Consider the following 25,233-nt stretch of genomic DNA (forward strand, 5'->3'; position numbering starts at 1 on the left):
TCTGCGTTAAATTGACTCACAACGTACGTGTGAAGGAAGGAAGGAAGGAAGGAAGGAAGGCAGGAAGGAAGGAAGGAAGGAAGGAAGGAAGGAAGGAAGGAAGGAAGGAAGGAAGGAAGGAAGGAAGGAAGGAAGGAAGGAAGGAAGGAAGGAAGGAAGGAAGGAAGAATGAAAAGAAGGAAGGAAGGAAGGAAAGAAGGAAGGGAGAAAAGAGGAAGGGAAGAAGGAAGGAGAGAGCAGGAAGGAAAGAAGGAAGGAAGGAAGGAAGGAAGGAAGGAAGGAAGGAAGGAAGGAAGGAAGGAAGGAAGGAAGGAAGGAAGGAAGGAAGGAAGGAAGGAAGGAAGGAAGGAAGGAAGGAAGGAAGGAAGGAAGGAAGGAAGGAAGGAAGGAAGGAAGGAAGGAAGGAAGGAAGGAAGGAAGGAAGGAAGGAAGGAAGGAAGGAAGGAAGGAAGGAAGGAAGGAAGGAAGGAAGGAAGGAAGGAAGGAAGGAAGGAAGGAAGGAAGGAAGGAAGGAAGGAAGGAAGGAAGGAAGGAAGGAAGGAAGGAAGGAAGGAAGGAAGGAAGGAAGGAAGGAAGGAAGGAAGGAAGGAAGGAAAGAAAGAAAGAAAGAAAGAAAGAAAGAAAGAAAGAAAGAAAGAAAGAAAGAAAGAAAGAAAGAAAGAAAGAAAGAAAGAAAGAAAGAAAGAAAGAAAGAAAGAAAGAAAGAAAGAAAGAAAGAAAGAAAGAAAGAAAGAAAGAAAGAAAGAAAGAAAGAAAGAAAGAAAACCCCATACATTCCCATTGATGAAGTTTAGTAGCATTTAGTATTCTTTTAGAGCAGTGTTTTGGGGGCTTATCGTCATTTTTATCGTAATCGGGATAAATGAAATAAAAAATAAATAAAAGTTAGCCTGATGAGGTTCGCTAACGCTAACTCGCCGCGCTAAGAGCCTCCCGGAGGTCCGGCGGCCGTTTTCCCGCCTGATGTCGTCGTGGCGATCGTGAATGACGTCTGTGTTTGTGCCGCCTTCAGGTCTGTGTCCCGACTGGGAGACATGGGACCCCAACCAGCCGGTGGAAAACGCCCGGGAGGCCATGCAGCAGGCTGACGACTGGCTGGGAGTGCCACAGGTAACGCCCACCTGCCCAGGACACGCCCACCGGCCGACACACCCACTCACCTCTGTGACATCACCCTGGTTAACCTGAGAGTGACATCCATAGACATATAAACGTAGACGCCACATCGAGTGTTCTTGACCGCTGCTGCGATACATCAAGACTACGCTGTAAACTAATACAAGTAAATGGACTTATTTTCATAAAGAGCCTTTCTACAAAGAAATGTATGTTTTACGTCTCATTTATTCATTCACACACGCATTAATATACTTGGGAAACAGTGGTGGTCGGCACCAAATATAATGTTTAATTTAATTTCTCAGATGGCAAAAATAAGAACTTTATTGATCCCACATAGGAGTAATTCATGTTATATCAGCTATAGAGAACAAGGTAGTGCCGAAAAACAATATATATCCCCCCTCACAAAAATAAGAAAAATAGAGAAACATATTTTCTCATCAACAAAACATATTTGACATAAACAATTTTTCAAGTAACAAAATAACATATTTGAACCATTTTTCAGATTTTTCAGTTATTTTATTGTGTGAAAAATGGTTCAAATGTTATTTTATTGTCTGAAAAATAGTTCAAATATGTTATTTTGTTACTTGAAAAAATTTAAATATGTTTTGTTGATGAGAAAATGTGCATGTGGACTTCAGGAGACTCACCGTTGACAAGGATCAAATCAGTATCAAAGGTCAGGCAGTGGAATGTGTGGACGAGTATAAATACCTTGGACCATTAGAGACACCAAACTGTCTTTGGTGGAAAACCGTCTATAAAAAGGCAAACCAACGTCTCCACTGCTTAAGGACGCTGTCGTCTTTTCACATTGATAAAAAAGCTGCTCACCATGTTCTATACATGTTTTATTGAATCTATAATCTCTTTTAGCTCAGTGTCCTAGTTTGGCAACTTACCCATACAAAAACTCTCTTAATCAGATTGTGAGGTGGGCCAGATACCTTAGATACCTCTTTAATTTAATAACATGATTTCCCATCCTCCAGCTTGTTTTGTTTTGTTATTCTCCTGTTTGTCTTGTGTCACTGTACTGGATGGTGTTGTAAGTTTCTACTTTTTACCTGCAAACAAATCTACCTTCGGGTATCAATAAAGTTACCTCACCTTACCTTACCTTGCTTTTAAAGAGTTTTAAAAGAGTTTAAAGAACTTTTAAAAGAGTTTTAGAAGAGTTTTAAAAGAGTTTTAAAAGAGTTTTAAAGGCATTTTAAAGGAGTTTTAAAAGAGTTTTAAAGGAGTTTAAAGAGTTTTAAATAGTTTTAAAGAGTTTAAAGAGTTGTAAAGAGTTTTAAAGGACTTTTATAAGAGTTTTAAAAGAGTTTAAAGAACTTTTAAAAGAGTTTTAGAAGAGTTTTAAAGGAGTTTTAAAAGAGTTTTTAAGATTTTAAAAGAGTTTTAAATGAGTTTAAAAGAGTTTTAAATAGTTTAAAGAGTTGTAAAGAGTTTTAAAGGACTTTTATAAGAGTTTTAAAAGAGTTTAAAGAACTTTTAAAAGAGTTTTAGAAGAGTTTTAAAGGAGTTTTAAAAGAGTTGTAAAGAGTTTAAAGAGTTTTAAAGGGGTTTTAAAAGAGTTTTTGATCCACAACTCAAACACAACACAATGTTTTGTTTTGTTTTGTTTTGTTATTCTCCTGTTTGTCTTGTGTCACTGTACTGGAGGGTGTTGTTAGTTTCTACTTTTTACCTGCAAACAAATCTACCTTCGGGTATCAATAAAGTTACCTCACCTTACCTTACCTTGCTTTTAAAGAGTTGTAAAGAGGTATCAATAAAGTTCCCTGACCTTATTCCTCCCCGTCCAGGTGATCGCCCCGGAGGAGATCGTGGACCCCAACGTGGACGAGCACTCGGTCATGACCTACCTGTCCCAGTTCCCCAAGGCCAAGCTGAAGCCCGGGGCCCCCCTGAGGGCCAAGACCCTGCACCCCAAGCGGGCCAAGGCCTACGGGCCCGGTGAGACCCACAACCCAAACACATGCAGATTAGAGGTAGACCGGTAGTCCAGACCGGCTTAACCGAGACCAAGATCAAGACCAGAGAGTATCAAGAACAAGACCAAGGCCAAGACTAGTTCAGCTTAAGACCAAGACCGAGACACTACCAAGAGCAGAGTATCAAGACCAAAACAGGCTAAGACCAGAGAGTATCAAGTTCAAGACTGAGACAGAGACCAAGACCAAAGAGGACCAAGTCAAGACCAAGACTAGTTCAGTCAAGACCGAAACCAAGACCAAGACCAGAGAGTATCAAGACCAAAGACTGTCGAGACCAAGACAAGACCAAGACCGCAAAAAAGTGGTCTTGAGACCAGGACCGGTCTCCAGAACTACAAGTCTGATTAGGGTGTATTGGGGTCTCACCTGGACTGAGGTTTGGGGGCGGGGTTTAGAGCCACCTGTTTGGGGGCGGGGTTTAGAGCCACCTGTTTGGGGGCGGGGTTTAGAACTACCTGTTTGGGGGCGGGGTTTAGAGCCACCTGTTTGGGGGCGGGGTTTAGAACTACCTGTTTGGGGGCGGGGTTTAGAGCCACCTGTTTGGGGGCGGGGTTTAGAACTACCTGTTTGGGGGCGGGGTTTAGAGCCACCTGTTTGGGGGCGGGGTTTAGAGCCACCTGTTTGGGGGCGGGGTTTAGAACTACCTGTTTGGGGCAGGGTTTAGAGCAGGGGTGTCAAATGTGCGACCCGCGGGCCGCATGCGGCCCGAGAGAAGTTTCCAACGAAAAAAAAGTAAATGTTAATTGACTAAAAAGAAAGGCATAAATAATTGCCATGAATCGCAGCATATCCGATAATATATTTCTTCTACAAATCCATCGTTATTCCACAAAGCAGATGTGCAGCAGATGCAGCAGTTTGACATTTTTTTAGTTTTCTAGAATGCATTTGCCGATTTTATTTCTTTGTAGACGGTCGTTTATTTTTATTAACTGAATACTATTATATATTTTCGCAGGAAAAATATCACTGCTAAAAAAGATGATAGAAGATATTTATTCTGAGAATTTCAGTTTTGAATACGAGGATAGTGACAAAGTAAAACAGTTAAAAGAGAAGTGCTGACTTTTTCAGCACACTGGCGTAAATATCAGTGCCAATTTTTAAAAATAAATACACTTAATTGTACTGGAAAAATCTCTAAATCACAAAGAAACACTCTCGGATGTAATAAGAAAGATTTTGCTTTTAATTAAATTTCCTATAAAAAAGCAAAATATAAAAAAACATACTTGTTTCTGTTTATCTTTGTAAAATGATATTAAAAGTATCTTACATAATTTGAAAAAAAACGAGAGATTTCAAGAAAAGATCCTGAAGAAATATATTTTACATAATTAGAGTGTAAACAAAGTGCATATTTCCTTAATTAACTAAACTGATATTGGATTAGATAACAATAGTAAAAAAAAAAAGAATTAGAGAAAACATTTTCCGCACCGTTTTTTGTTATTTTGAGCGTGCGGCCCGCGAGAAAAAAAAAATGGTCAAATCCGGCCCCCCAAGCAAAATGAGTTTAACACCCTTGGTTTAGAGCCACCTGTTTGGGGGCGGAGTTTTGAGTTACCTGTTTGGGGGCGGGGTTTAGAGTTACCTGTTTGGGGGCGGGGTTTAGAGTTACCTGTTTGGGGGCAGGGTTTAGAGTTACCTGTTTGGGGGCGGGGTTTAGAGTTACCTGTTTGGGGGCGGGGTTTAGAGCCATCTGTTTGGGGGCGGGGTTTAGAGCCACCTGTTTGGGGGCGGGGTTTAGAGTTACCTGTTTGGGGGCGGGGTTTAGAGCCATCTGTTTGGGGGCGGGGTTTAGAGCTTCTCACCTAGACTTTGGGGGCGGGGTTTAGAGCCACCTGTTTGGGGGCGGGGTTTAGAGCTTCTCACCTAGACTTTGGGGGCGGGGTTTAGAGCCACCTGTTTGGGGGCGGGGTTTAGAGCCACCTGTCTCCTGTGCCTCAGGTATTGAGCCCAGAGGGAACACGGTTCTGAAGCCGGCGGAGTTCCTGGTGGAGACGGTGGAGGCCGGACTGGGGGAGGTCCTGGTCTACGTGGAGGACCCAGAGGGACACACCGAGGAGGTCTGAACCCGCCCCCCCTCTCATTTATGTGCATGACCCCCACCTGCAGCTCACCTGTGTCCCCCCCCCCTCCCCCACCAGGCCCGGGTCATCCCCAACAACGACAAGAGCCGGACCTACTCCGTGGTCTACCTGCCCAAGGTGGAGGGGCTCCACAAGGTGAGGGCCCGCCTCCGTTCAGGTCTCAGACCCGGTCTGGGTACCAGGGGCCCTGGGCGGTTCCCCGGGTCCCTGGTTCCCCCGGACCTCTTGCAGACCGTCTGAACGGGCTCCTGTCCCCCCCGCAGGTGAAGGTTCTGTTCGCTGGGCAGGACATCAACCAGAGCCCCTTCCTGGTGACCGTCTCCAAGGCCCTGGGCGACCCGACACGGGTCCAGGCCCGCGGGCCGGGGCTGCAGCCCACGGGCAACGTGGCCGGAAAACCCACCTACTTCGACATCTACACCGCAGGTGAGTGGGACCGGTTCTGTTCGGAAGCTCGTGGTCTTTGCTCTGGCGCCACCCGGAGGACGGATTCAGCACGTCGGCCGGGTGCCGGTACCAGTTTAACAAAATAAACCGGGTCACACGGGTCGGGCTCAGAACCAGTGGCGGCTGAAAAAAAATAAAAATAAAAAACATACATATATATATAGGATATATATTACATATTAAAAAATGCATATATATATATATATATATATATATATATATATATATATATATATATATATATATATATATATATATGCTACGGTGGCCGAGACCCACCATTAAAATAAAAGAAACGCTGCAAATAAAAAAGAAACGCCGCTGCAAATAAAATAAACGCTTTACAAATATAATAAACGCTGCAAATAAAAACAAAGGCCGCAGCAAATAAAAGAAACGCTGCAAATATAAAGAAACCCTGCTGCAAATAAAAGAAACGCTGCAAATAAAATAGACGCCGCTACAAATAAAATAAAAAAACGACGCAAATAAAAAAGCCACAACGGAAGTGAATTACCGGGGACTATTTTTGCACCGGTGTTTTTTACGTGAGAGGAGAAGAAGAAGACGAAAAGGACGTAAGTGAAAAGGAAGAAATAAGAAGAGCGAGAAATAAGAAGAACAATGAACGAGAAAATACGTGAAAAGGTTAGTGTTCAACGTCGCTACGTGTAATTTTTAATGTGCAACACCGGTGCATCGGCAAAAATAGTCCCCGGTAATTCACTTCCGTTGTGGCTTTTTTATTTGCGTCGTTTTTTTATTTTATTTGCAGCAGCGTTTATTTTATTTGCAGCAGGGTTTCTTTATATTTGCAGCGTTTATTTTATTTGCAGCGGCGTTTGTTTCTGTTTGCAGCGTTACTTTTATTTTCAGCAATGGCGGGTCTCGGCCACCGTAATATGCCTTAGGTTTGCCTTAGGAGTGCCGGCCCCCGTATGTACAATTACAACCAAATAAAACTGAGCAATAATTCTTTCTGCAGGTTAAACAGGAAGAGTTTCACCTTCATATCCTGCATTTATTGTCCCAGAGTTTTAATCCATTCAATCGTTTGGAAAAATCCCATAATAATCCAGTAAAATTGCAGAAATCTTCATAATTGATTTGCAAGTTATTTATAGATCCGGTTCGTGTTCACAGCTCGTCCTATGTTGACGGAGGATCTTTGTTAGAACATTTCGTCTCGTTTTGATGAAGACACATTTTATCAGAGTTTTTATTTCGTAATCTACATTCTAGTTTCATTTTTATTCGTCGACGATATTGCATTATATATTTAATCGTTTAATCGTTTAATCGTTATCGTCACATAGGGCTGGGCGATATGGACCAACAGTCATATCTCGATATTTTCTAGCTAAATGGCGATACTCTATATATATCGATATTTTTTCTGTGTCATAATTGGGGTTTCCCCCAAAGCATTATAGCATAGCATCTCTGTTAGCTTCATTTTTTTCTGAGGCTAACCCTTAAAAAAACAGTCAGTTTTAATACAAAGCCTCGTGCCAAATGTCACACAGGTTCCTTTATTAACAGAGGTCTGCACAATATCAAAATGTATAAAACAAATGAAATACAAATAAACTGCCTGCATATATAGAATAAAAATGCTTCTTGAATAAAATAAAACAAATATCCCTTTCCTGCATAACAATTAAATTAAAATACACTGTGCAATTAATACAATGTAGACGGTAACAGGCAGACTTTTCCACTGAGGTTGACAGTTGTGCAAATAACAAAACATTTGTGCAAATCTCAAATAAAACATTCAAGTCAATTTGTCACAAAATAAGCTATATCAAAATCATTAAAAAAAAAAATATACCGGTATATATATATTTTTTAAATCGATATAAACGATATTGTCTCGTACCATATCACGTTTGAAAATATATCGATATATATTAAAATCTCGATATATCGCCCAGCCCTATCGTCACATGACCAGCATTTTTGTCTCGTCTCGTTTTCCTCAGGTGATAAAGGTTCGTTGACGACGGTATTTAGTCTTAATTTTGGTCGACGAAAGCAACTTTACTCCTAAGGAGTCTGTTACGTGGTAACAGTTTTGAATATGAATCTTTAAGAAACACCAAGACAACCGTAGTCCCACAGGGACCAGTTCTGGGGCTCTTGTCACAGCTTATGCAGATGATACTCAGATCTACGTTGAACTCTCATGATTAGGATCCTTTTTTTATTTTGTAATCTACATTTTAGTCTGGTTTTTATTCCTCTACGATATTGCATTATATATTTAATTATCGTTATCGTGACGTCACATGACCAGCATTTTCGTTGGGTCTCGTTTTCCTCAGGTAATACAGGTTCGTTGATATTTATTCATAAGTTTCATTGATGAAAGCAGCTTTACCCAAAACCACCAGAACCTGATCCGTCCTTCTGTCCGTCCTTCTGTCCCCCAGGGGCCGGAGCCGGGGACGTGGGCGTGGTCATCGTGGACTCCGGCGGCCGCCGGGACACGGTGGAGGTGGTCCTGGAGAACCGGGGGGACTCCGTGTTCCGGTGCACCTACGTTCCGGTCCTGGAGGGGCCCCACACCGTCTACCTGACCTTCGCCGGCCAGCAGGTCCCCAGGAGCCCCTTCACCGTCCACATCTCCGAGGGTGGGTGTCACGGGACACGGTTGGACTGGTTTAAGACCTTTGATCCATCTAACGTCACATTTAACTTCACATTTACCCCAACCCCCCCCCCCCATCATCATCACCCTCAGCGTCTCTGATGGATACGAAATTGTTTTTTTTGTACAGTTCAACAGCCACACTTTAAAGTTTGACATTTCCCACTTCCACATACTACCGTGAACGCATCGCAGTATCGTTTGCGATGGCGTCCGCTCCGCCATAGTTTATTGCTTTTATACTGCGATTGGTGCCAAGTACGGTCTAAAACAGCTTTTTAAACAGAAATGTGTCACTAGTATCCGTTTTTTTCCACTGCCAATCATGTGAATATGGTGTATATACAGTGTTGAATCATACTTCTACTGATAACTTCTGCAACCTACGTTTCCTGAAGGCAACATGACTGAGGAACGTCCCCCGCCTTCTCTGTTCTGCTGTCACTCATGATTCCACGCCCCTCTCAGTTGATGCCACGCCCCTCTCAGTTGATGCCACGCCCCTCTCAGTTGATGCCACGCCCCTCTCAGTTGATGCCACGCCCCCCACGCCAGATCGGGGCCAAAAGTCTGAACCTGGAAAAAAGATATGAAACTGAAAAAAAAGATGTGAAACTGAAAAAAAAGATGTGAAACTGAAAAAAAAGATGTGAAACTGAAAAAAAAAGATCTGAAACTGAAAAAAAAAGATCTGAAACTGAAAAAAAAAGATCTGAAACTGAAAGAAAAATAATTCAAACTGTAAAAAAAATAAGTTCATGATCAAAACTTGAATTTTCAGGTTCAAATCTTAGTTTTTCAATTACAATTTTATTTTCAAATTAGCAAAACTTTTGGCCTTGATTTGGCTCCATAGGTATTGTTTTTCATAAAAAAAGGGAAAAAAAAGAAAAAAAAAGGGGAGGAGAAGGAGAAAATAAAAAATAAATCAATCAATGAATAAGTAAAACAAATCATCAACCAAAATCCGATGTGCAGTCAATCCAAGACTAATACCAAGTAAATAAATAAATCAAGGGATACGAAGTTTTAAGTGTGTGTAAGACCAAGGCTTTCAGTCCGGTCTGGCTCCAGGTCCAGGTCATGGTCCTGACTAGGAATGGGTGATATTTTACCGTTCACGATAAACCGTCAAAAACATTCCCCGGTAAGAATTTGTATCTCACGGTAAAAAGGATAAATTCCCGTTGATGATGTTTTTGTCTAAAGCTGATTTATGGTTCTGCGTTAAATCTACGCACAATGTGAAAGAAAGAAAGAAAGAAAGAAAGAAAGAAAGAAAGAAAGAAAGAAAGAAAGAAAGAAAGAAAGAAAGAAAGAAAGAAAGAAAGAAAGAAAGAAAGAAAGAAAGATTCCCGTTGATACGTGTATGTGTAACAAACATGGCGGATCTGAGAGCGAGGAGCTTGAGTCATTCCAGTTTTGCAGTACAGGTGTAACTCATTTAATTGGTTTTTATCAATTCAATTTAATTGGTGTAGTTTAGTAGCATTTAGTATCTTTTAGAGCAGTGTTTTGGCTCCAAAGACTGAATGTGGTGATAGATTTATAGTTACAAAGGTGGAGTTGAATTGTTATTTTTTTATCGTCATTTTTATCGTTATCGGGATAAATGCCAGAAATTATCGTGATACATTTTTTAGTCCATACCGCCCATCCCTAGTCCAGACCCGAACCCAGGTCTGGGTCCAGGTCCTCATGTGTACAGGTGTGTCACGTCTGTTGTTCCTCCTCCAGTTTCCCAGGGCGCCCCCCCTCCTCCGGGGTCCCCGGTCCAGATCGTACCGGTCCGCACCCCCCCCTCCGACCGGACCAGGAGGGCCCCCCCCCCGACTCCTCCCAAGCCCCGGCGACCAAGTTAGTACAGGCCAGGACCTGCCGGGGGGGTGTGACTGCAGCCTGCCTGCGCTGGCCTCGTCTTTCCGGCTGAAGCCGGACCCGGTTCCGGCTCGGCCCAGTCCTGGATGGCCCCCCTTTCACCGCATGTGCCGCTTGGTCTTCTGCAGCTTTCTCTCTTCTGATCTCGACAAGCCGAGCGGACGTGGGGGGGCGGGGGGCGGGGGGAGGGATGGGGGGGGGGGGGGTATTGGCGTAGAACCACTCATGTTGGGTCTCAGTTTCAGGTAAATATCATGTGACGTCATCATTTCCTGTCACATGACTCCGTTTCAGACATCCTCACATGCGTACGGTCCGAGGAAACCCGTTTAATTTTTCCCCAAATGTATTATTTATTATAATTAATTAATAATTAATTATATTATTAATTATTATATTATTATAATATTATATTACAAATGTATTATTAATGATTAATTAATGATTAATTATATAATTATATTTATTATTATTATTATTAATAATAATTATAATTAAATAATTATTTATTTAAATTAAAATAAATAAATAAATGATAAATAAATTAAAAATGTGGGAATTACATTTTATTCATACCTTTTACTCTTATTTTTCCACCAAATATAATGTGTTTTTAATATTAATGAATTAAAATAATACGGAAGAGTATTAGGGCCAGGCAGGAGAAAAATAAAAATAATATCTTAGAGGAGGAAGATTTTTTATTCATTATGCACTTCGAGAAAAAAGTCGAAATGTCGAGAAAAAAGTCAAAATTTCGTGAATAAAGTCGAAATTTCGAGATTAATGTTGAAATACAATTTCAAGAATAAAGTCGAAATTTCTTGAATAAAGTCGAAATAGTACTTCACCATTATTCTTGACATTTCAACTTTTTTCTCGAAATTGTACTTCAACATTAATCTCGACATTTCAACTTTTTTCTCGACATTTCGACTTTTTTCTCGAAGTGCATAATGAAAAAAAATCTTCCTCCTCTAAAATATTATTTTTATTTTTCTCCTGCCTGGCCCTAATACTCTTCCGTAAAATAAAGACTACTTCGATGGAAGCTAACATATTTATTGAGGCAACATAATATTGCACACTTTCCCTCAATAGTTGGACCTGAATGCTTCCGAGCATTTTCAGTAAAAACAAATAACATTACATACAAAATGTGTCTCTAGAAGGAGTTCATGGTCCATCAGGGACCGGCAGGGTTCCAGGTCCAGACCAGCATCCTTCCACCACCGTGCTTGACAGTGGGTTTTATTTTATTTATATTTTATTTGATTTTATTTTATTTTATGGCATCATTTGTATGAAGTGAATAAGAAAAAGTGGTATTTGCCTGAAACTCAGACCCCCATCAATCAGATGAGTTGTACCTGCCAGGTAGAGACCCAGGTGAGTCAGGCAAGGAAACAGGCCTGAAGTCTGAATCTAAAGAGGATTTCTGATCAATAACAGCCAATAATAGTGGCTCAGGTGGATCCTCCAGGTCATCCAGAGGGGTTCGCTCGTGTCACTTCCTGTCGACGATGCTCACTTCTCCGTGCGCTGATTGGTCCAGCACATGCGCAGCTTCCTGATGGAGGTGGAGCCTCAGGACGGCTTGTTGGCGTCCCTCAGGGATCGTTCCTAGGGGATCGTTGGTTCACATGACGAGTCATTAACGCTTAAAAACTGCAAATTAACACCTTAAAATAACACTTTTCACCTTCCTCCCCACACCATCATCATCATCATCGTTGTGCAGCTCACTTCCTGTCAGAAACCCCTGCCGCTAACGTCTCCAGCTTCTTATTCTGATGTTCCTAACATTTCTGCTGGGATGTCGTCCTGAACTCCGGGAGGACAGACGTCCTCAGCTCTGGACGCTCTGCTCTCGCCGTCTTCACCGCTTCCTCCTGTCGGCCTCAGCAAACGCTTCTCAGCGCTGATTGGCTGCCTAACCCTGCAGCAGTGTGTGTGTGTGCGTGGGTGCGTGCGTGCGTGTGTGTGTGTGTGTGTGTGTGTTTCAGAATATTTTTTTTTCTGAAATTAAAAAATGTTGTAATAGTAATTTTGTTTTACTCAGAAATAGTTTAGGTTTAATAATCTTGTGAGTTATTGTCTTTTTTATTTCCGTTTTTATCTTTCTGACAACTACAAAATGAGGAAAAAAATTGTTTCGAACATTTATTTGGATTTTATCTCTTTGCAGAAAATACTTACAAGCCTGCTGGTAACAGTCTGGATGCTCCGTTTCCTCGAGAAAAGCTCTGGAAAACTGATTAGGGACATAAAGTGGTGTCATCTGCATATAAACTGACATCTATATCAATCTATGTTATTAGAAAGAATATCTTCTGCACTTCATTGTAGTAGTTTTTGACAAAAGTTTCCATTGCCCCCCTTCCAAAAAAAAGAAAATAGCATCTGGGATAGCGGTTTGAAGCACAAATCAGCTGGTCATCTGCATACAACCTAACTTTTGTTTTGTTTTGGATTAACACCAGATGACGTTGAAGCATCATTTAAAAAAGGAAATCCCCAGACAGAGCCTGTGGTACTCCTCTGTATTGTGGTGCTTCACAAAGGTGTCCACACGTCCCATTTCTCCTAGAAAAAGTCTAGAGTACTGATTAAGAAACATAAAACTGTGGTGTCATCTGCATATGAACTGATATTTGGATGGAAAAATCAAGATGAGGCCAAGTGGGAGCCAAGTAGAAGTTCCTCCTTTACAGTCATTTGGTTTCCATGGTGCCCCCCGCCAAAACAAACATACTGGCTATAAACATAAATCATATTGTCATCTGCATATAAATTGACTTTTGTATAAATCAACAATTAACACAAAATGACCTTACGTGGAAACATGTAGAATTAAAAAAAAAGGGCTCTCATACGGAGCCTTGTGGTACTTCTTACAGTAAAAAGTGTGTTTAAAAGGTTTGCAAGGTAATCCTTGTGCACGTGGTTGCTATTGATAAATCTTGATCCAGTATCATCTGAAGAATCAGAGATCACTCGTATTGATTTCATTGATTTCTATCCTGCAACAGTATTTCCAGACAGTTAAATGCAGAGGCAGTTATGTAGTTTGAGGTAGGAGGGACCCTGGATAAGGGGTGGCCCTGGATGAGGAGGAGGATGAAGTACTGGCAGCTCAACAAAAGGGAGGAGTACCACTAGGCTCTGTATGAGGACTTGTGCTTCTTTAATTAGGGCTTCTTTCTTTCTTTCTTTCTTTCTTTCTTTCTTTCTTTCTTTCTTTCTTTCTTTCTTTCTTTCTTTCTTTCTTTCTTTCTTTCTTTCTTTCTTTCTTTCTTTCTTTCTTTCTTTCTTTCTTTCTTTCTTTCTTCTGACGAAAGGAGGGCCCCCCTAAACGTGCCCAAAAAGTCACCAAATTTTGCACACAAACCAGGCCTGGCGAAAAATTTGATATTTAATGATTTGCATTAATGGGCGTTGCAAAATGGCTCAACAGCGCACCCTAGAAAACTTTGTGCCTCAAGCTCCACAATACAGTTTGACGTACATGCACGAAAATCGGTACACACCTGTATCATGGCGCAACTTAAAGAAAAGTCTCTTGGTGCCATGGCCGAAACGAACAGGAAGTCGGCCATTTTGAACATTTTGACTTAATCGCGTAATTTTGGTGCAATTTATGCCATTCCTTCGGCAGTTAATACGGCCCGAACCGTAACGTGCACCCAGGTGTGTTATACATCAAAATATGCGTCTCCATCCCCCCTTCATCTGATTGGTCCATATTTGATAGTTCCCCAAAAGTCACCAAATTTGGCATGCAAGCCAGGCCTGGCGATAAGTTTGATATTTCATGGTTTGCATTAAAGGGCGTGGCCTAACGGCTCAACAGCACTCCCTAGAATACTTTTCTCTGCCATAACTTTTGAATGGTTTGACATAAAGAGTCGTAGGTGGTGTCATTGGACTCGGTATTGGGTCCTTGACCTTCATTGGCCTGAATTAGTCCCGCCCCTTCTTCGTATTGGTTGTCCCTATTTTCTGCTATAACTTTTGAATAATTTGACATAGGAAGTCGTGGGTGGTGTCATTTCTGATATGCTTATGGGGGACGGTGTCCATGAGTGCGAGGGCCCGTTCATCGCTGCTTGCAGCTTTAATTCTAAATGTAACCACTCAGCGTCATCTGGTGTTAATTAATGAAAATGTCCATTTATGTTGATGACACTGATTTATGTTCTCAGTTAGTATTTTGGGAAGAAATGGGAACCAAAGATGAAAAGGAGGAGCATCCAGACCGGTATCAGCAAGTCCAGAATCCAGATCACAGGAAGTTTGGCCGACTAGCATCTCTGTAAACTGACCGTGTGTGTGGACGGGTGTGTGAGGAAGACCTAGGTCTGAGTTCTGATCCTGGTCTTGGGGTCTAACCGGGATCCTGCCTCTGCTCTGGTTCCGACAGCCTGTAACCCGAACGTCTGCCGGGCCGCGGGCCGAGGTCTGCAGCACAAGGGCCTGAGGGTGAAGGAGGTGGCGGACTTTAAGGTGCACACCAAAGGAGCCGGCAGCGGGGAGCTGAAAGTTACCGTGAAGGGACCCAGTAAGCCGGCACTTGTTCTGAAAGTTCAGAGGACTAAATGAAACCTTTAAGATCCAAACTAAGCAGGTTCACAACAAGAATACAGGAGGAGCATTTGGCAGAAAGACCTAGAGTGTGATCTGAGTGAGGAGGATTGGTTAAATATCTAACTAAATACAGGGAAAAACAAGAGAGAGGCAAAGGGGAAATTTAAGTATAAGATAAGTCATAGATTTATTTTCACTCCTTCCTTTTAGGTATAATTCTCTCTGTTTTGGGGGGATAATTTCTTCTGTTTTTCGAGGTAATATTTTTCTGTTTTTCCAGGTAATTTTTTTTCTGTTTTTCGAATTAAGTTCTTTCATTTTTTTGGGGAATAATTATTTCCGTTTTTCAAGGTCATTTTTTCCACCCTGTTTTAAGTATAATTCTTCTGTTTTTCGGGGTATTTTTTTTCCTTTTTTCGGGATAATTTTTTCAGTTTTTCAGGGTAATTTTCTCCGCCCTGTTAAGTATAATTTTTTCTGTTTTTCAGGGTAATTTCTTCTGACCATACGACATATATAAATCAACTATTTAAGTCGCCACTCAGTTAATGTTAGCTTTAAAAAAAGATCAAATGTAAAAATGTAGATCTGCAGGAGGCCTTTGTATATAGAATTGTATGCTCGATATACTAGTCTGTTAGTGATGGTGCTAATGTTTGTTTTCCAGTTTGACTATGTTTATGGGTGTGTGAATAAATAAAAAAACTTTAATAAGCAGGTTAATTTCAGATAATCTAGTAAATAACACAAATACAAATACCTCCAGTTATGATGAACTTCCCTTGTCTCGGGTATATTTTGAGCATGAATATATGTTAGTGGTTGAGTTTGTTGTATGGGAGTGAACCCGACTGACGGTGGTTTGTGTCCAGAGGGTCTGGAGGAACCGGTGAAGATCCTGGAGACGGAGAACGGCGTGTTTGAGTGTAACTATTACCCCGTCATGGTGGGGAAGTACGTGGTGAGCATCGCCTGGGGAGGAATCGCCATCCCACGCAGGTGAGGCGGGTCGGGGGGGGGGGGGTCCTGATGTGAATGAATGAATGAATGAATGAATGAATGAATGAATGAATGAATGAATGAATGAATGAATGAATGAATTGTCTTTATTTCGGTCATTGTACAAGTTATTTTACAAAACAAAATGAAAAAAGTAAAATAAACATTGCGTTTGCCGAAAAGGTGTAGGCTGAAGCCGTAGCTTCTACCCTTTTTATCTTGTGATCAACTTAAATCTGAAACATTAGCATTAATCCATGAAAACAAACAATTCAATACAAAATTTGACGTTTCACATTCTAGAATGTTTTTGATAACAAACTTTATAGTTATAGTGTTTTATATTTATTTACAATATTTTCTTTAAACATTTTCTTAAACTTGTAGAAAGAACTGCACATTTTTAGGTCGTTGTCACAACTTTCTGCTCTACTATATCATGGAATTGGAGTATTATATTTAATAAAGAGATTATTTGTTGGTTCATAATAGTCAGATCTATTAATTATCCTTAAAGCTCTTTTCTGTAATAAGAAAATAAGGTTTGTATTTGTTTTATAGGTGTTACCCCATACCTCCACACAATAAGTCATGTATGGAACTATGAGTTATACATAAAAACTGTGCCCTTTGGCAGAAGATATAATTTGTTTTACTTAAAGGAGCTGTATGTAAGAGCAATAATAAAAGTATCATAAAATGACCCCGATATGTCAACAGACATTTAAAAATCATGTTAATTTCAAATACTTATGTCACTGACAACAGCACTCAAGCCAGGATATTCCAGTTTAAAAAGAGGAGTTGCAGCCCTCAACTGATGTTGATGTTGTCATTTTTTTTTTTTGGCCTGAAGCTCCACCCTCCACCTATCTCCCAATCACCAAGTCAGTATTGTTTCTGAAGCTCCACCCTCCACCTATCTCCCAATCACCAAGTCAGTATTGTTTCTGAAGCTCCACCCTCCACCTATCTCCCAATCACCAAGTCAGTATTGTTTCTGAAGCTCCACCCTCCACCTATCTCCCAATTACCAAGTCAGTATTGTTTCTGAAGCTCCACCCTCCACCTATCTCCCAATCACCAAGTCAGTATTGTTTCTGAAGCTCCACCCTCCACCTATCTCCCAATCACCAAGTCAGTATTGTTTCTGAAGCTCCACCCTCCACCTATCTCCCAATCACCAAGTCAGTATTGTTTCTGAAGCTCCACCCTCCACCTATCTCCCAATCACCAAGTCAGTATTGTTTCTGAAGCTCCACCCTCCACCTATCTCCCAATCACCAAGTCAGTATTGTTTCTGAAGCTCCACCCTCCACCTATCTCCCAATTACCAAGTCAGTATTGTTTCTGAAGCTCCACCCTCCACCTATCTCCCAATCACCAAGTCAGTATTGTTTCTGAAGCTCCACCCTCCACCTATCTCCCAATCACCAAGTCAGTATTGTTTCTGAAGCTCCACCCTCCACCTATCTCCCAATCACCAAGTCAGTATTGTTTCTGAAGCTCCACCCTCCACCTATCTCCCAATCACCAAGTCAGTATTGTTTCGGCATCCGGGTTGCCAGCTCGGCTCTAATTATGGCAGCCATGGCAGCCTACGTTCCTGCTGCATTCTGCAGCCTACCTGGCAACCTCTGGTCGGGGGGAGGAGGGGGAGGGTACACGCCGCTCAACAATATTTTGAAAGTGACTGCAGTACCAGTTTTGGCCATTTCTTACAGACAGCTCCTTTAATATTGCTAGGGTTTTAGACATTTTTGATTTTACACTATTTATATGTGATTTGCAGCAAGGTTTATCATCAATTATTACCCCCAGGAACTTATTTTCGTATACTCTTTCTATTTCCATACCACTAATTTTAATGATTATTTGATTATTTATTTTTCTAGTGCCAAAAATGATTAACTTAGTTTTAGTTAGATTTAATGATAGCTTATTGATATCGAACCTTGCCTTCACATGTTTCAGTTCTCCTTCCACCACATTCAGCAGCTGTTCCAAATTCTTCCCTGAACAATAAAGGTTTGTCATCAGCAAACAAGACATATTTTATTATTTTAGACACTTTACAAATATCTGGCTAGAATTAACAATGATGATTGCAGGACGGCCTAGGAATGTATTTTTTTGTAGGTGGGACATATGGAGACATTTCTAGACATGGTGCTGAATGTTTATTTTGGCTGTTTTTTAAAAATACCTAAAAAAAACTGAAAAAATTATACCTAAAACAGAAAACATTATCCTGAATAACGGAAAAAAATTACCTCTAAAAACAGAAAACATTATCCTGAAAAACAGAAAAAATTATACCTAAAACAGGGCAAAAATTATCCCGAAAAACTGAAAAAATTACCTCTAAAAGCAGAAAACATTATCCTGAAAAGCAGAAAACATTATCCTGAAAAACAGAAAACATTATCCTGAAAAACAGAAAACATTATCCTGAAAAACAGAAAACATTATCCTGAAAAACAGAAAAGATTAACCCGAAAAACAGAAAATATTATCCCAAAAAACAGAAAAATTATCCTGAAAAACAGAAAAAATTATACTTAAAACATGGCGGAAAAAATTACCTCAAAAAACAGAAAAAATTATCCTGAAAAACAAATTCTTCTCTGAACAATAAAGGTTTGTGTCGTCCGCAAACAAGACATATTTTATTATTTTAGACACTTTACAAATATCATTTATATATAATATGAACAATTTAGGACCTAGCACTGAACCTTGTGGGACACCGAAGGTGACTCTTTCTAGTTCCGATTTTACATTATGTCAGGTGTCCTGATGTCCTGATGTCAGGGGTCCTGATGTCCTGATGTTAGGGGTCCTGACCCGGGCGTCTCTGTTTTCAGCCCCTTTGAGGTGCAGGTGAGCCAGGAGGCGGGGCCCCAAAAGGTGAGGGCCTGGGGTCCGGGCCTGGAGACCGGCCTGGTGGGGAAGAGCGCCGACTTCGTGGTGGAGGCCATCGGCACGGAGGTGGGAACTCTGGGTAGGTCCCGACGCCGCGGGGATCCTGGTTCTGCTCGGCACAGAGGTTCTGAGCCCGTTAACGCCGTTCTTACCGTCAGAGTGGGACGTCTCACCCTGTACGACTCTCTTTTCGGCACGTCGTGTTGTAAATATCAAATATATATCAGATCTGCCAAAAATATCTGGGCCTGTAACCGGACCGACCCATTACCAAGACCTTCATACAGTTTGATGTAAAAGTTAGCGCCCCCTCTTCATCATCATCTGATCAGAGTCGCCCTTCGTGTCAGGCAAAGTAAAGCTCAAATTGAACAACAACAAGTAACCATATTTCACTTTACATTAATTTATTTTTTTTATCTTGTCTGCATATATATTAATGATTAACACCAAGTTTGGTAAAACTTAAAGCATATATATGTATTTTAATCTTCTTAATTTCTTTAATCTTTTTTCTAAACATATATGTAAGGGGAATGGGGGGGGGGGTACAAGTCTGAAATGAGAGAAACAGGAAAACACACAACGGGCCACAAGCCTTTGGAATCTGCAAGAGAGAAAACAAACAAACAGGAACAGGCAGACACACAAGATGCGCACGCCACCTTCTACGCAAAGGTTGGGATTTAAAAAAAAAACTTAACGGGAAAATGTGCGTATCTCTACGAAAAACTTTGATCTTAGCACATGTCTATTCATCCTGACGCACAGCAGAAACAGACCGCAGGAAGCCGCTGCGCATGCTCAGCAGGCTCATTTATATGCAAATACAGTCATCAAGTGCTTTGCATTGACCATTCATGGTATAAAGTGGGCGTGTAGAGGGCGGGGTATGAGGCGAATTCACCTGCGCAACCTTCCAGCTGGACTGTGATTTATAAAGAGAACATTGCATGCAGATGTGCGTGCACACGGTTTTATAAATCCGGATTTTTTTGTGCGCACGCCATTTTCAGCTTTTGAGCGCACGTACACTTTTAGTATGAATCCTACACACTCTTTTATAAATGAGGCCCCAGGTCTCTAAAACTGAATCAGTACTAGCCTACTGCGTTTATCTGTCCCCCAAAACTGTAGGGGGGGCACAACCACCCGAGAGACCAGAAGCCGACAAGGAAGAAACCCAAACCCAGGGCACTGGGAGAGTTCAGGCTTCAATTTCAATTCAATTTTTAAGTTCAATTACATTTACATAGCGTCTATTACAACAGAAGTTGTCTCCAGGATCTTTCCAGAGACCAGAATATGACCCCGAGCAATTAGTACATAAACATAACATATACAATGGCAGTAAAAAAAACTCCCCTTTAGGAGGGAAGAGACCTGGACCAGGACCAGGATCATGAGGCCAAATCTGGGAAAAGGTTGTTAAACTCCAAACTGTTTGGAGTTCATGGTTCTACGGTGAGAAAGTGGAAAACGTTGCAGACAGTTATCAGTCTTCCCCGGAGCGGAGGATTAGACGAGATGGGGTCATGTGACAGGAAATGGTTCCGAACACAGATTTGCACCGATGATGAACGGCGGTTTGCTGCCTCCTGTGTGCAGGTTTCTCCATCGAGGGTCCGTCCCAGGCCAAGATCGAGTGCGACGACAAAGGCGACGGGTCGTGTGACGTGAGGTACTGGCCGACGGAGGCGGGCGACTACGCCGTCCACGTCATCTGCGACGACGAGGACATCAAGGACAGCCCCTTCATGGCTCACATCCTCCCGGCGGCCAGCGACGTCTTTCCTGAGAAGGTCTGAGACCAGCCTGGGGTCAGGGATGGGAATTGATACGATTTTTAGGTTTCCAATTCCATTTTCGATTCTGCTTAACGATTTGGTTCTTTATCGATTCCCTTATCAACTTTTCATTTAGAAAAAAATTGACAACAATGAGGCAAATGGCGCTAATATGATAGGCAGTGTTCGTTTGTTAACTACTTACCTGCAGTATTATTAGCCAAGGACATGCTAACGTTGCTGCTGGCTGACGTTGGTCCAGAGCGGATTGAAAACACGATTTATTGATTGTTATTGATTGCTGTTTGCACAAATGTTTTAGCATGTTGATAGTATTTTTTCCCTTCAACGATATAACCACATGTTTCCCTGATGTGCTCTTTTTTTACTGAAATGTAACTAGACTTTTGAGCATTTGTAACGCTTGGGCACCATGTTTACTATTGAATCAGTGCATTTACATGGGAAGTTTAATTCCTCTTTAATTCAGAATTAAAATTAAATCCGATTTAAAATGAGTAAAAATTACCATGTAAACATCTAATTCCGAATGAAAATGGCCATTCCGAATTAAACTTAATTCCGAAGTAAGTGGCTGGTTTATTCCGATTTTAAATCCGAATAGAATAATTCCACGATCATGTATACACTCATTCCGCTTTAATTTAATTCCGGTCTTTCTGCGCTGCTCGTTCTCTCGCCCGTCTGTCGCCATGATGCTTATATTCCGCGCTGGGCTTGAAACAAAGTTTCAAGATGGCAGCACGCAGTAAACGGTGGTCAAGAGCAAAGACGATTTATTTAATGAATAGCTTGGAGGACCTGGAAATAATTAAAAGAACAGATGGCAGGAAACGTAAAAATTGTGAGCTTTTCAAAGCTAAGTTTGTTTTTCTTCTGGTACACGTAAATTCCGGTAGACGTAACTTCCGGTCTGCCCCCCTATCCAATTAGAACCTTCCCAACCTCCAGACCTTAAGCAGAATTGGATAAAGCCGATCAAACGTGTTTTCCATGTAAACCTCAATTCGGAATTACTACTTCCATGTAAACTCGAAGGAAAATAGTTTAATTCTGAATTATTTAATTCTGAATAATTAATTCCGAATTTAAAAACATCATGTAACCGTGGCCACTGTTGGCTTACGCATGTTGCTTAGCAACGTGTGTGCTGACATCATTCACTGGAATCAAAAAAAGGAATCGTTTGCAAAATTTGCAAACGATTCCAAGGCATTGAAACACCAGGGACCGGTTCTGAACAAGAACCGGTTCTCGATTCCCATCCCTACCTGGGGGGTTGTTTCATGGTGAAACCCGGCGTGTTGAACCTGCTCTGCTCCTCAGGTGAAGTGCTTCGGTCGAGGTCTGGAGCCCGTGGGCTGCATCGTCAACAAACCGGCGGACTTCACTGTCGACACCCACGGCGCCGGCAGGGGGGAGCTGAAGCTCTACGCTCAGGTGAGTCCGGGGTCCTCAGGTGAGTCACAGTCCCTCTGTACTGGAGTCGGGGTGTTTCAGGATCGTGTTTGTGTCTCCAGGACGCCGACGGCTTCCCGATCGACGTGCAGATCACGGATAACGGAGACAGCACCTACTTCTGCGTTTACATTCCCACCAAACCCATCAAACACACCATCATCGTCACCTGGGGCGAGGTCAACGTTCCCCACAGCCCCTTCAGGGTAGGACAGCCTCTCACACTTTCATCAGTCAGGTTCTGGTGTGAACGTCGTTCTCATCTTGAGGATTAAACTCCACCATCTCAACTCAAATTTAAGTTTAATACACTTGAGAAGGAGAAAAACCACCAAAACTAGTTCAAATCAAGCATTAATTAAAGCTCAAATCTGCAGTTACCTGTGTCCACGTCCGGTTCTGGGAGGTTGAGAGTCTGCAGAGATCAATGAAAGTTGAAAATAACAGATTAGTTATTTTGAAGGATTTTACTGTAAAATAAAACTTCACATTGAAAATGACTCATTCAGTGTAAATAAAATGATAGTGGGCCTGAACTACAGCCCTGAGGTACTCCACCTTCGCATTGTATGGAAACTTGTTGCATTCACTTGGAAAAAAAAAAAACAAAGAAGCTGTTTTTCACTATAATTTATTTTTGTGGTAATTTTTTCCAACCCTGTTTTTCGGTGTAGCCTCCCCCTGGATCTTTGGCAGTTTCACAGTAGCTGAGGAGACGGAATCGTATGGTCAGAAAAATTACCCAGAAAAACAGAAAACATTATACTTAAAACAGGGCGGAACAAATTACGTTGAAAAACTGAAAAAAAATATCCAGAAAAACTGAAAAAATACCCTGAAAAACAGAAAGAATTATCCAGAAAAAGAACTATACCTAAAGCAGGACGGAAAAACATTATTCCGAAAAACAGTGCCAAAAAAAAACAAAATAGCACGAAAACAGAAAAAAGTATCCTGAAAAACGAAGGGTTTTTTTTTCTTCAAGTGAATGCAATACGCTTACGTAACATTGCTGTGCAAAAAAACTTAGATTAAATTCTGCAACTATTTAAATTGTCACTCAGTGAATGCTAACTTTAAAAAAAAAGTCAAGGATTTATGAATCTGCAGTGCTGTTAATTTGAGATATTTCACTGCTGAAATAATGAATGAAAACCTTCTCAAAGTGGCAAAGAAACGCCAAGTGTTGATGAAGTTATTGTGTTTAGCGATCAGCATTGTTAAAAATTCTCACGAAAAACAGAAAAAATGATACTTAAAACAGGGTGGAAAAAATTACCTCAAAAAACAGAAAAAACTATCCCGGAAAACAGGAGCAAATGAAAATAAAATACCACGAAAAACAGAAATAATTATCCTGAAAAACAAAGTCAGTTAAAAAAGGATTTATGAATTTAATTTGAGACATTTCACTGCTGAAATAATGAATGAAAACCTTCTCAAAGTGGCAAAGAAACGCCAAGTGATGATGAAGTTATTGTCTTTAGCAGTCAGCATCGTTGTGAAGATCGTAATCATGTAAGCAACTAAAATAATGTCTTGGTTTAATTATTTGGTAGAGGCTCCTATCCTAAATGATTTGTTCAGTTGTACCGTGGAGTTTCCTACATGTGGTTGTTGTGACGTTGACGGTCAGGTGACCATCTGGGAGGGCAGCCATCCGGAGAACGTGAAGGTGTACGGTCCGGGCGTGGAGAAGTCGGGCCTGAAGGCCAACGAGCCGACCTACTTCACCGTGGACTGCAGCGACGCCGGACAGGGTGAGGACCCGGACCAGACCCGAGCCTCACGGCGTCCCGCCTAAACGTGACTCACGAATCTCCGCCCTTCTTCCAGGTGACGTCAGCATCGGGATCAAGTGCTCGCCCGGCGTGGTGGGACCCGCCGAGGCCGACATCGACTTCGACATCATCAAGAACGACAACGACACCTTCACGGTGAAGTACATGCCCCCGGGACCCGGCCAGTACACCATCATGGTGCTGTTTGCCGACCAGGTGAGACGCCGGCAGGTGAGACTCTTCCGAGGGCGTCGGCTCTAAGCTAAACTCCCAACCTCTCACCTCTGATACGGAACAACAGGAAATCCCCGTCAGCCCCTTCAGAATAAAGGTGGACCCTTCCCACGATGCAGCCAAGGTCAGAGCAGAGGGACCTGGACTCAGCAGGACGGGTGGGTCCACTAAAACCTCTTTTACTGTATTTTATTTTATTATGTTTTATTTATTTATTTTTTTCAATGCCACTCTGACAAACTACGGAAGAGTATTAGGGCCAGGCAGGAGAAAAATAAAAATAATATTTTAGAGGAGGAAGATTTTTTTTTCATTATACACTTCGAGAAAAAAGTCTAAATGTTGAGAAAAAAGTCAAAATTTTGTAAATAAAGTTGAAATGTTGAAAAAAAAGGTGAAATTTCGAATTTATTCACGAAATTTCGACTTAATTCTTGAAATTGTATTTCAACATTAATCTCTACATTTAGACTTTTAGACTTACAGAAGCTTAGAAGCCAGTTTTCTCATCATTGAATGACGCTTTTATTTTTATTTTTGTTTTTTAAAAATATAAGGGGGGGGGGTGGCAGCAAGTCTGAAATGAGAGAAACAGGAAAACACACAACGGGCACACAAGCCTTTGGAATCTGCAAGAGAGAAAACAAACAAACAGAAACAGGCAAAGACACAAACAGCAACCAGTCCAGGTCTCTAAAACTGAGTCAGGACAAGGCTACTGCCATTATCTGTCTCCCTTTTCCAGTGTTTAAGAGTTTCAGTGAATTTCCATCTGGAACCCAGAGCTCTGCAACCTTCAGGACCGGTTCTGGACCCCGGTCTTTCTAGAACTTCTTCAACTCAGACACGTTGCTTGCTGGGAAAGAGATCTAACATGCAAAACATCTGACGACTCGGTGAGCCTCTCCTCTGTGTTCTGACCCGTGCAGGTGTGGAGGTGGGCAAACCCACTCACTTCACCATTTACACGAAGGGAGCCGGCAAAGCCAAGCCCGAGGTCCATTTCACCGGAGCAGCCAAAGGCGACGCCGTGCGGGACTTCGAGATCATCGACAACCACGACTACTCGTACACGGTCCGCTACACGGCGATCCAGCAGGTAGGGCGCCTCCACCGGTGACGCGCGGCGCCTCAGCCAAGCCAGTCGGCCGGAGTTAACCGGATTAACCAGAGTTAACCAGATTAACCGGAGTCAACCGGAGTTAACCAGATTAACCGGAGTCAACCGGAATTAAACAGATT

At 41.7% G+C, this 25,233-nt stretch overlaps 1 protein-coding gene across 1 annotated transcript in view; it reads left to right on the forward strand.

The window, feature by feature from the left end:
• Nucleotides 1–984: 984 nt before the first annotated feature.
• LOC133424577 (filamin-C-like) overlaps nt 985–25,233 on the forward strand; it is a 77,046-nt gene continuing 52,797 nt past the window's right edge. The window contains exons 1-17 of the mRNA XM_061715251.1: nt 985–1,110; nt 2,937–3,087; nt 5,079–5,197; nt 5,279–5,356; nt 5,485–5,647; nt 8,104–8,304; nt 10,059–10,178; nt 14,623–14,760; nt 15,659–15,785; nt 18,653–18,789; nt 20,319–20,512; nt 21,845–21,958; nt 22,039–22,182; nt 23,613–23,736; nt 23,813–23,973; nt 24,059–24,149; nt 24,921–25,090. Coding sequence (XP_061571235.1) covers nt 985–1,110; nt 2,937–3,087; nt 5,079–5,197; nt 5,279–5,356; nt 5,485–5,647; nt 8,104–8,304; nt 10,059–10,178; nt 14,623–14,760; nt 15,659–15,785; nt 18,653–18,789; nt 20,319–20,512; nt 21,845–21,958; nt 22,039–22,182; nt 23,613–23,736; nt 23,813–23,973; nt 24,059–24,149; nt 24,921–25,090 — 2,358 coding nt within the window. The remainder of the gene's footprint in view (nt 1,111–2,936; nt 3,088–5,078; nt 5,198–5,278; nt 5,357–5,484; nt 5,648–8,103; nt 8,305–10,058; nt 10,179–14,622; nt 14,761–15,658; nt 15,786–18,652; nt 18,790–20,318; nt 20,513–21,844; nt 21,959–22,038; nt 22,183–23,612; nt 23,737–23,812; nt 23,974–24,058; nt 24,150–24,920; nt 25,091–25,233) is intronic.

The sequence above is a fragment of the Cololabis saira genome, chromosome 23, assembly GCF_033807715.1.
Source record: "Cololabis saira isolate AMF1-May2022 chromosome 23, fColSai1.1, whole genome shotgun sequence".
Taxonomy (NCBI): domain Eukaryota; kingdom Metazoa; phylum Chordata; class Actinopteri; order Beloniformes; family Belonidae; genus Cololabis; species Cololabis saira.